The sequence below is a fragment of the Alligator sinensis genome, unplaced genomic scaffold (genome assembly GCF_000455745.1).
Source record: "Alligator sinensis unplaced genomic scaffold, ASM45574v1 scaffold623_1, whole genome shotgun sequence".
In the NCBI taxonomy this organism is placed as follows: Eukaryota; Metazoa; Chordata; order Crocodylia; family Alligatoridae; genus Alligator; species Alligator sinensis.
In genome coordinates, this window is record NW_005842769.1 from 545356 (window position 1) to 556635 (window position 11280).

An 11280-nucleotide genomic window follows, 5' to 3' on the forward strand; every position below is an offset into this window, starting at 1 on the left:
GCTACACTCGCTATAATTATAAGCTAGTTTGGTTAGATGAAAAATGCTATATTTTTTTTCATTATGATCTACAACAGTTTTTAAATTGTCATCACTTTTATTATATTCCTCAGTCACAAAATGCGCAATAATAAATTTAAAATAGTGACCATGTTTTATTTTGTATTAAAAATCATTTAATGTAACAAATATATATAGTAATGTCAGTGACTTAGTAAAATTAGAATTTAGTATCGTGTCCCCAGGTCATGGGGAAATTCAGCCTTCAGTTCAGCATAAATTTTTCTGGTTGGAAAATGTAAAAGTTGCCGAAGCTTCTAGTAAGTCTCAAGTCCTTGTTTTCAAATGAGCATAGATACTGACAGCTTGTAATTAGAAATGTTTGCCCTTGAACTGAGAAGTACAGCTCAACAGTGAGCTGTAGGGTTTCAGGAAAAGCAGTACTAATGTATTGGTACTAGGTATTGAAAAGGCTAATAACCAACTGAGGTTTGTTCACTGGACTTGCGCTCTGAGCATTAATGCTGGAAATGGATTGCACCATGGGATATTGGCTATGGAACAGCTCATGGTGATGTCCCTGTTCATTCTTCCTAGCCACTGTAATGGAAAAATACTAGTGAGTTGTCCTTAAAAAATTAGAATCATTTATGTTATTCTTTATGGCATAATATTATTATAATATTATACCCCAGCATAGTTAGCGTGCTCTGAAAAGATAGACACTGGCGTAAGAGTCAGGAAATCTTGAATTTTCGTTCTTCATCATCTCATTCTCTGTTAGTGCTGCATTAAATTTTACCTCCTCTGTAGAAGGCCTGACCAAGGCCTCTGCATCAAATCCAAATGAAGGCTTAATTTAATGAATAAATATGCAGTGCTTGGAGCCAAAGCAATACCTGCTGCAAATGCTGTGATACAAAGTAAGTGCGGGATTAGGGGAGGATTTGGTTGCTCAGCTACTACGATGGAAACTAATGTGCCTTCCTTTTTCTCACGTTAAGCCTGAAAATACTGAAATTTGCTTTGACTGTAGGTATATTGTTTCTGGAAAAAAGAACAACTTCATATACATGATGAGAAATTAATCTGTGATAAAAGATTTTCTTTTGTTTGCTCCCTTTCAGGTAATTTGGATTTGACTGGTCAAAAGCAAGTCTTCAAAGCAGAGAATAATCCCTGGGTCACCCCTATTGCTGACCAGTTCCAGCTGGGAGTGTCCCATGTTTTTGAATATATTCGTTCAGAAACCTATAAATAGTAAGTATTAAATATTACTGTATTATACCAAACAATTTTTTTTATGGAGTACTTGATTAAGTGCCCACAGTTTGTATACAGCATATACTAATGCAGAAGACACAAATGTCTTTATGGGTATTGGTTGTAGCCATGTTGGTCTGAGGCGGGGGTGGGTAAAATACAGCCTGCAGGCTGGATCTGGCTCGCAGGGCCCCTAAAAATATTTAGAAAATTAATATTTATCTGTCCTAGGTTCCTGTCAAAGATGATAGGAGCCAAGGGCAGTAGGACCCAGGGGAAGCCCTGGAGGGCTCCTGCAACAGCAGGGCCCACCCAGCCCCACCCCCCCCAGCTAGAAGCCACAGCAGGGGCTCTTGGCCTGGAACCATGTGACTGCCCTGGCACAGGAAGCTCAGGTAAAGGGTGGGAGGAAGGGTAGGGGAGGACCCCAGGGAAAAACTGTGCGCAGGGAGAAGTGGCCCCTTGCCCACCCCATGGCCCGCACTCCCTGCTGCAGCCACTTGCAGCCCATGCGGGGCTGTCCTAAGTGGGCACAGGCAGCCCCATGCAGGCTGTGAGCGGCTGCAACGCAAGGAACTGGCCATGGGGTGAGGGAGGGACTGCTTTTCCCTCCCATGCTCAGCACCAGCTTGTAACCCAACCCCACTGCCAGCCTGGGCCCTGCGCCACCTCTGGGCTTGCCCATTGGGGCTGTGCCATGTTGGCAGCAGCTGAGGCCCCCCTACTTGCCTCACTGGGCAGCGTTTGCTGCTGCTGCCCAGCGCGTGAGCTCTGGCAGTGGGGCCGGGTTACAAGCTGGTGCTGAGCACTGGAAAAGCGGGCCCTTGTGCACCCCGTACCTGGCACCCCACGCTGTAGCTACTCGTAGCCTGCATGGGGTTGCCTGTGCCTGCTCAGGACAGACCTGCGTGGGCTGCAAGCGGCTGCTGCAGGGAGTGCAGGCCACAAGGCGGGTGAGGGGCCACCTTTCCCGCATGCTCTGCACCAGCCCCTTCCCTGCTGGTGAGCAGGAGGTCAGGGCTGTATGCTGCCCCCTGCCTGTACCATGGGGCTGGGGAGGCACTAGGAGTTAGCAGGTGCAGGAGCAGGGCCTGCACCCGTGTCCCAGGGCCAACGCCAGCAGAGCCCAGAGCAGGGTGGCAGGAGTACAGGGTCCCAGCTGGCAGGGGTTCTATGGAGCCGGGCCAGCTCCCCCCTCTCTCTGCTGGTACAGGCTAGCCCGGCTCCACAGACCTCTGCCAGCCTGCATCCTGCTCTTGGCCCCACCAGTGCTGGCCCTGAGATATTGGTCCCAAAACATTGGAACATTGGTCGCAAGATGGTGACCAGAGGTCAGGGCACCTGTCAAGGGGCGGGGCTACCCATGCGGCCCTGGACAGCTTGCCACAACTTGGTAAGTGGCCCTCTGCCCGAAATAATTGCCCGCCCCTGGTCTAAGGACATAGGCAGACAAGGTTCTTTGGGTAAATCCAATATCTTTTACTAGACCAATTAAAATAGTTGGAAAAATTCATCTTTGCAAGCTTTTGAGTACAAACACCCTTTTTCAGGTTGAGAAAGCGTCTGCAGTTTTTCTGTGCTCTTCCTAGATGGGATGGGATAGAATAGAATAGAAGCCAGAGGCCAGTATGCAAGAATGTCAGTCAGTGAAAATGGAAGTTGAGGCAGTCAATGGGTGAGAAACAGGTGGGGGAATGTAGATCTGGTGATAACCTTTCTGCTATTTACCAGCTACATCTTATCTGGAGTTTGAGATGTTGGGGAGGTTATAATGTGCCATAAATCCAATGTTTATATTTAGTCCAGTCAGAACTCTTGTGGTAGAGGAGATATCTTTTATTAGATCAACTAAAACATTGCAAAAAAAATTCTGTTCGCAAGCTTTTGTGTTCATACACCCTTCCTTAGGCAAAGGAGAATGCAAAGATTTAAAAATTTCTCCCAGGTAGAAATTAAACTTCATATTGCACAGGAGAACTGGAGGATGGTATAAGTTCTCCTGGGTGGGACAGTTCATTTGTATGCAAATTAGGTTCGAGTAAAAGTTGGAGCAGTTTATTTACATCAGAAGTGTCTGATGGCAAGCAGGATGTTGAATTTTGTTTCTTTCTTGTTAAGTTGTTTCATATTGCACAGTCCATATATTTATATTTATATTTACATATATGTACAGGTTTCCCTTGCTTTATATGGGTTCTGTATCTGCGAATTAACTGTTACGTGATGACCCTTTTATACCAAAAATTTGTTGTATGAGAGGTAAATTCACTCATGCAAACAGTGTCATGGATGCCCACAGTCAGCTGCTTTGTGCGGTGCACTGTGGGAGTGACACACCAAAATATAGTCTCCTGTGTGGAGCTGTGCTCCTTGCTCGTCTGCAAAATATGTTTCTGTAATTGCCATCCCCATTACGATAATGCCTTGTGCTTGTGTGTACTGACTGCTGTTTCTGAGTACCAAAATTGTCTTTAAAAGTGGTAGAAATGGGTCTGGGGGTCAGTACAGTGGAATTCTTGGAACATATCCCTATTTGTTACATTGTAAAGTTGGTTCCCTTTCGAGTTATGCACTGTTTTCCAGGAATGTATGTACAGCATAAAGCAAGGGAAGTGTGTGTGTGTTGCCCCCACAGGTAAATGAGTATTTCTGTCTTTGATAGATTTTCAATGTGCGTTCATTCATGCAGCTGTTGTTTGGTTTCTCCAGTGTGGCCTATCAGGGCATTTAGTGCAGTGGATGAGATGTAGTAGATTTCTGGAGGTGCAAGTATAAGAGCCAGGAATGGTGATGGTTTTTGTTGTGGGGTGTGTCTATTGAGGGGGGTGGTGGAGATAGGTTTTACATTCGTTGTCATGTCACGATCTGGATCCATGATGTGTGTTTTGGGCCATAGAACGTCTGTTTCTGGTGATGAGTTTGGAGAGGTTAGTGATCATCGTGTTTAAAAAGGAAATGTTGGTGCTGGAGTATTCCAAACTATGGGCACAGCTATGAGCACCAAAATGGCCCTACAATATGCCAACCTTTTTATGAGCCACCTGGAAGACTAATTCCTCAAAGACTGCACCGTCAAACCCATGCTATACTTAAGATACATTGATGACATCATCATCATCTGGATGGAAAACCTACAATCTCTGATTGATTTCCATCAGAAATTCAGTAATCATCACCCCTTCATAGACTGTCTCTTGAATACTCCAGCACCAACATTTTCTTTTTAGAAACCATGATCTCTATTCAGCACTGTAAAATACAAACCACCGTATACAAGAACCCATGGACCAACATACATATCTGCACAGAACCAGCAATCGCCCTAAACACACCAAGAAAGTTGTAATATACAGCTTTGATACAAGCTGTATATTACAGGGCTTGTATGTTACTGTATATTACAAACTCTGATACCACTGAATTTGTACTGAGAACACACGTAACAATTGCTCGTAAAAATCCATAAACATTTGCAACCCATACTAGAAGTAGGCCCAGTTCTTAAAGAGATTTTTCCAGAACCACCCATCCCAGCCTTTAAACAAACAGTGAACCTTCTCACAAGACAACCACTCTCTCTCCAGTCTCTCAGTTCCAGTTGTCAAAGCGAATTTACAAAACACCTTTCACAGACAAACCCATGAACTTCACTTCATCAACCTACTGGATACAAAAATCATGGACTAAATATAGACATTATAACCTGCCCAACATCTGTTACCCCAGATAAGCTCTCTACTATTTACCAGCTACATCTTATCACCAGGTCTGCATTCCCTTTGCCCTGTGCCCCTGATCTGTTTCTCACCCATTGACTGCCTGAATTTGCATCACTGATATACTGGCCTCTGGCTTTTGTGTTATTCTATCCCATCCATGAAGAGCACAGAACTGCAGACACTTCCTCAGCTTGAGGAAAGGTGTTTGTACCTGAAAGCTTGGAAAGAAAAATTTTTCCAACTTTTTTAGTTGGTCTAATAAAAGATATCAGATTTACCCAAAGAACTTTGTCTGCAAATGTCTTTATCACATTTAATTAATAAATAATCTGCTTTTAATATCAGTGCATTAAAGAAATGTTTCTTAAGTCACTCCATAAAATTCAAATCAGATGTAACAACGGTTTTTACCACCACTTCAGGATGTCTGCAGTAATTTTGATTTTCGTGAATAGCATGCAGATCTGAGGGTTTCACTTTACATTGCCAAATTTATAGTCAATATTTCCTGAGAAAAGGTTCTCTGGTGGTTATTATATGTTGATTTTAATATTTTAGAGAATAAGCTTAAATGATAAACATCTGCTTAGGCAAGAGTATCTTTATGGGTCGTTGCACTAAGAGATATATTGTTAAAGATTTTTACATGCCTCTTCCTATGTTACCATACTACTATTGTTTAAAAATAAACAGGTAATTACTTCAAGGTTTATAACTCTGACAAGTTTAGCAATAGCCTTTTTAGAAATAGTAAATAATGGAACCAGGAATAACAACCTGGGCATTAAAGTTTCACAGTTTCAGGGAACTAGGGAAACTATATAATGCATATGTTTCATATTTTTCATAAAAGAAAGCACAAATATTTAAAGTTCTCTGACAGTTTCTATCAGCAATCAGCCAAAATTAATGCAGTGAAAAATATATAGAAGTGAGGATTAAGGATAATAGTGACTATATGACTGCCAGGTACAGTTTCTGCATTGAACAAAATTATCCAGTGGTAACTTGGATACAGAAGTAAAGCTGAAAGGGACATCAAGAAATCATCTAGTCCAATCTGAGTTCAAATGTGCCATCTTGGTATCATTAGCACCATACTCTAGCCAACTGAGCTAAACAGCCACACAGGCATGTGTATACTTGTACTGTACTGTCGCACAATTTCAGCTGGATAGGGTCAGAAATGAAAGTATGCTTACAAAATTGTTGTGTCTTGGTATATCCCTGATCTCCATACAATAATATACTGTACAGGCAGTCTTTGGACTTATGACGCAGTTTGTTCCTGAAAAATGCATGTTAAGTTGAAACCTTATAATTCAGAACCCATTTTCCCATAGGAAACAATGTTATAAATAGGGGATTGGTTCCTGAACCAAGGCCCAATACCCTATTTTCACTCAAAATAACCTAGAATTTTGTACAGTACTCAATCAATTATATCAAATAAATAAATGTAGCTATATTACTTGTCTATATGCATTTATTTATGTATTTATATTGTAAATAGCAATCTTATTTATTGCGAAGGACTTCTTTGAGGTGACTTTGCTCGACTTTTTGAAGGGCTCTTGACTGGAGTATTCTCACGAGTCTTGGCTGCATTTTCCTGGAGTCTTGTCTGCTTTCTTAAAGAAAGTGTCCAAGCAAGTTTGGACAGATGTTCTCTTCTTTTACTTGTAAATTTCTCTGTAGCAGCTGTACATGTTGGATATGCCCCTATTCACTGATGGACTGCATTCAGTGTTGGGGTCATATTCCTCAAACAGGGACATGGCAGCTTCCAAATGTTGAAATGCCTCAGCCAGCACTTCTGTTGTCAAGACATTATGAGGAGGAGTCTCTTCAACAGTGGGTATATCTTCTTCCTCCACCACTTTTTGCTGTTCCAACTCAGTGAGGTCCTCACTGGTTAATTCTTCAAAATGTGATACCAGCAACTCATCAACATTTTCTGATGCAACGTCCAAGTTGAGATATTTGTCCATTTCAGCAACATTTTTGGTCACCTCTTCAACAGTGTCTGTAAAGTCTTGGAAGTTGGACACAAACTTAGGACACAATTTTCTCCAAACACCATTCAAATTTGATTGATTGATTTCATTCCATGCCTAACCAATGTTTTTAACTGCATGGTAAATGTTGAAGCCATTCCAGAATTCCTTCAGAGTTGCCCAGGCCATCATGGACCAGGGGGTAATTGTATCTTTCAAGGCGTACTATCTTAGGGGCACATTTGCCCAGGCCATCAGGGCAATTGAGAAAGAAGGTGTCCACCTTCTTTCTCAGTTGCCCTGATGGCCTGGGCAAATGTGGACACCTTCTTTCTCAATTGTCCTGATGGCTTGGGCAAATGTGGCTCTAAGATGGTAGGCCTTGAAGGATACAATTACCCCCTGGTCCATGGGTTGTAACAATGAGGTGGTGTTGGGGGGGCAGAAACGCAACTTTGATGCCAGGATGCATGTCATCAAGGATGGTTGGATGACCAGGAGCATCGTGGAGGATTAACAACTCTTTAAATGCAAGATTGTTTTTGCTGCAATAATACCTGACACTTGGCACACAATAATGATTAAACCAATCCTCAAAAATGTTCTTACTGACCCATGCCTTAGGATTGGATTTCCATATCACTGGGAGAAATGCCTTGGAATGTCCCTTGAAAGCTCTGGGGTTTTCCGAATGGTACACAAGGAAAGGTTTAAGTTTAAAGTCCCCTGCTGCATTGGCACCAAATAAAAGAGTGACCCTATCTTTAGCAGCTTTGTACCCTGGCATGGAGTTCTCCTCTTCGGCAATGTAGGTTTTCAACAGCATTTTTTTCCCAAAAGAGCCCAGTTTCATTTCATTAAAAACTCTCTGAGCAAAATAGCCATCCTTTTCAATGATTTCAGCCAGTGCTGATGAAGAGCACAAGCTGCCTCTTCATCAGCACTGGCAGCTTCACTTAAGACCTTGATGTTATGCAAATTGGCCCTGGCTTTAAAACACGCAAACAACCCCTTACTTGCTGTAAAAGGCTCAGCATTAGAACTCTCCCCCTATTGTCGCTTTAGATCATCATAAAGACCTCTGTCCTTTTCCTGAATGATGCCTAAACTCGTAGGAGTACAGCATTTATTTTGATCCTCCAGCCAAATAATTAACAGTTCCTCAACCTGAGCAATAAGTCCAACAAGGTGCTTGGTTATCACAGTTGAGTGCATAGGAGCCGAGCCCATAACATGTTAATGAATTCTTGCCTTGTCTTTCAGGACGGTCATGATAGTCATTTAGGGGGTATCCACGGTTCTACCCATTTCAGTTGGGGTCTCACTTTTTTTAGACCTCTTCATTATTTCCATTTTTGTTTCCGTATAATTGTTCTACATTTCTTGGAAGAAGAAACATCACTTCCACCAGATTTATGCTTTTCAGCCATTATTGTGGGCAGTTTGGAAAAACTTTGGAAACAGAACGGTACAGTGAACTTGTAAAGATGACTTATTCTTTATTCAGTACAGGTACAGTACCGTAGTGCTGCAGTGGTAGCAGCCGTGATGAGTGAGCACCAGAGGAGCTGCCCAGAGATGAGCAGCACACTGCTGCTCTGGCCACGTGTCTAGAAGGGCATGGAGGAAGGAGGGGGCGTGTGCGCCTTGATCTGCCCCAAATGCAACCCCCCCGCGCGACCAGATCCGGGGTCACACATTTCCCTCCCCACCCATGCCCTTTGGGACAAGCAACAGGAGCCGCTGGATGAGCCACAGCTTCTTCGACAGCCTCCCAGCAGAGCCTGGGCATTGCCTGCTTCACCTCAGTGGTGACAGCCAGGGGAGCAACCAGACAAACAGCGGCTTGAGCCATGGCTTCTCCCACCGCTGCTTAGCAGAGCCCAGGAACTGCCTGCCTTGCCCTGGTGGGTGCAGCCACTTAAGCCACGGCTTCTCTCATGGCTGCCTGGCAACCCCAGCACTGCATGCCCCGCCCTGGCGGGGACAGCCAGTTGAGCTGTGGCTTCTCCCACGGGTGCCTGGCAGCCCAGACGCTGTATGGCGCACCCTAGTGGGGGCAGCCAAGAGAACAGCCAGATGAGCCACGGCTTCTCTCACGGCAGCCCTGGCACTGTCTCCCTCGCCACGGCTTCTCTTGCGGCCAGCTGGCAGCTCTGGCACTGCCCGTCTTTCCCCAGCCAGGGCAGCCAGGGGAGCAGCCAGATGAGCTATGACTTGAGCCAAGGCTTCTCCCCCCTTCTTGGGGCGCTCTGGTGAACAATCATTCCCCCAGATCCTGGTGAACACCCCTGATAAACTTATAGGTGCCCATCAGATCGGCCCTGAGCCTGCGCTTTTCTAGGCTAAAGTGTCCCATAGCTCTCAGCCTGTCATAAGGTCTGTTTTCCTGACCTCTGATCATGCGCATGGCTCTTCTCTGCACTCTCTCAAGCTTCTCCACATCCTTTTTGAATTGAGGAGCCCAAAACTGGACGCAGTACTCCAGCTGTGGCCTCACCAAGGCCGAGTACAACGGAAGAATGATGTCCTGAGATTTGCTTGAGAAGCACCTATGGATGCAAGCCAGTGTTTTGCTTGCTTTACTAGCTGTAGCATCACACTGAAGTCTCATATTCATCTTGTGGTCAATCATGACCCCCAAGTCCCTTTCATCCATAGTGCTAGCCAGCGTAGCACTGGCAAGTCTATAAGGATGCTGCAGGTTTTTCCTCCCAAGGTGGAGAACCTTGCATTTTTCAGTATTAAACACGATCAGGTTCTCATCTGCCCATTTCCTGAGCCTTTCAAGGTCATCCTGAATCATTCTCCTGTCCTCAGGTATGGACGCTTTACCCCAAAGTTTGGTGTCATCAGTGAACTTGGCAAGTCCGCTTCTGATACCAGTGTCCACATCATTAATGAATGTATTGAACAATATAGGTCCAAGGACAGAGCCTTGGGGGACCCCACTGGTCACAGGGCACCATGACAATTGACCTCCGTCAACCACTACCCTCTGGCTCTGACCATTGAGCCAATTCCCCAGCTAACGGATTGTGGTGGACCTGAGGTTGCAGTTGGCCAGTTTTGCAAAGAGGTGATCATGGGATACTAGATCGAAGGCTTTTTTTGAAGTCAAGATATATGATGTCAATCTCCTCTCCCTTGTCCAGGTGATAGGTCACCTTGTCGTAAAAGGAAACTAGATTGGTCAAGCAAGACCTACCCTCAACAAACCCGTGCTGGCTATCCCTGAGGATGTTGCTCCTTAATAATCTTTTCTAAGACCTTCCCCAGGATAGAGGTTAGACTGATGGGCCTGTAGTTTGCTGGATCCACTTTCCTCCCTTTCTTGAGGATAGGCACTACATTGGCCTTCTTCCAATCTTCAGGCACTTCACCAGAGCACCAGGAGTTCTCGAAGATCTGTGCCAGGGGCTGGGGTATGATACTAGCCAGCTCCTTGAGTACCCTGGTGTGTAGATTGTCATGGCCAGCTGACTTGAAGGTATTCAGCCTCTCAAGGTGTTCCTTCATGAGGGCAGGAAATCTCCCTCACCCAGGTCTCCCTGTCCCGTAGTGGGCGGGGGCATCCTGTGGGACTGATGAAAGTCTGATGCAAAATACCCATTTAATAGGTTGGCTTTTTCCTGGGTATCGGTTGTCAGTTGTCCCATCTGGTTTAGCAGGGGTCCAATGTTGCCCTTGCTTTTCCTCCGGCTTACCACATATCTAAAAAAGGACTTTTTATTGTCTTTGATACTTGTAGCTAGTTGGAGTTCAGTCGTAGCTTTGGCTTTCTTGGTTCGCTCCCTGCAGGACCGGACCAGTGCAGAATATTCCTTCTTGGAGGTGGATCCCATCCTCCATTCTTTGTAGGCCTTTCTTTGTAGCTGCAGGAGGTCCGCTAGTTCCCTGGAGAGCCAAGGGGGCTGCTGTGCCCTTTTGCTACCTTTCCTTCCAGATGGAATAGCATTAGCTTGTGCATCAAGGATCGCTCTCTTGAGGAGCAGCCACTCTTCCTGAACTCCTCTCCCCTTGGGGTCATGGTCCCTTAGGGCCTCACCAACAAGCCTCCTGAGCTTGTCAGAGTCAGCTTTCCTGAAGTCAAGGACTTCTGTATTGCTGACTGACTTGCCAGCTTTACGGCTGATGGCAAAGGTGAGCAGCTCATGGTTGCTGTCACCCAGCTTTCCTTCGATCATTAGGTCGCTGATTAGGTCGTCCCTTGTTGCCAGTACCAGGTCGAGCAGCGCTTTACCTCTCATTGGCCCATAGATCTCGTGTCAGAGGTCATCCACACACAAGAGGAAGCTTTG

The 11280-nt window shown here is 45.0% G+C and overlaps 1 protein-coding gene across 6 annotated transcripts in view; it reads left to right on the forward strand.

Annotated features, from left to right (window-relative positions):
* The window catches only part of RSU1 (Ras suppressor protein 1), a 171420-nt gene that overhangs the window by 71857 nt on the left and 88283 nt on the right, over positions 1–11280 (forward strand). For all 6 annotated transcript variants that reach the window (XR_003096461.1, XR_003096463.1, XR_003096462.1 and 3 more), the window contains exon 8: positions 1128–1260. Coding sequence is in view for 2 of the 6 variants with exons in the window: in XM_006034742.1 (XP_006034804.1) it covers positions 1128–1260 (133 nt within the window). In the remaining 4 variants the exon portion in view is untranslated. The remainder of the gene's footprint in view (positions 1–1127; positions 1261–11280) is intronic.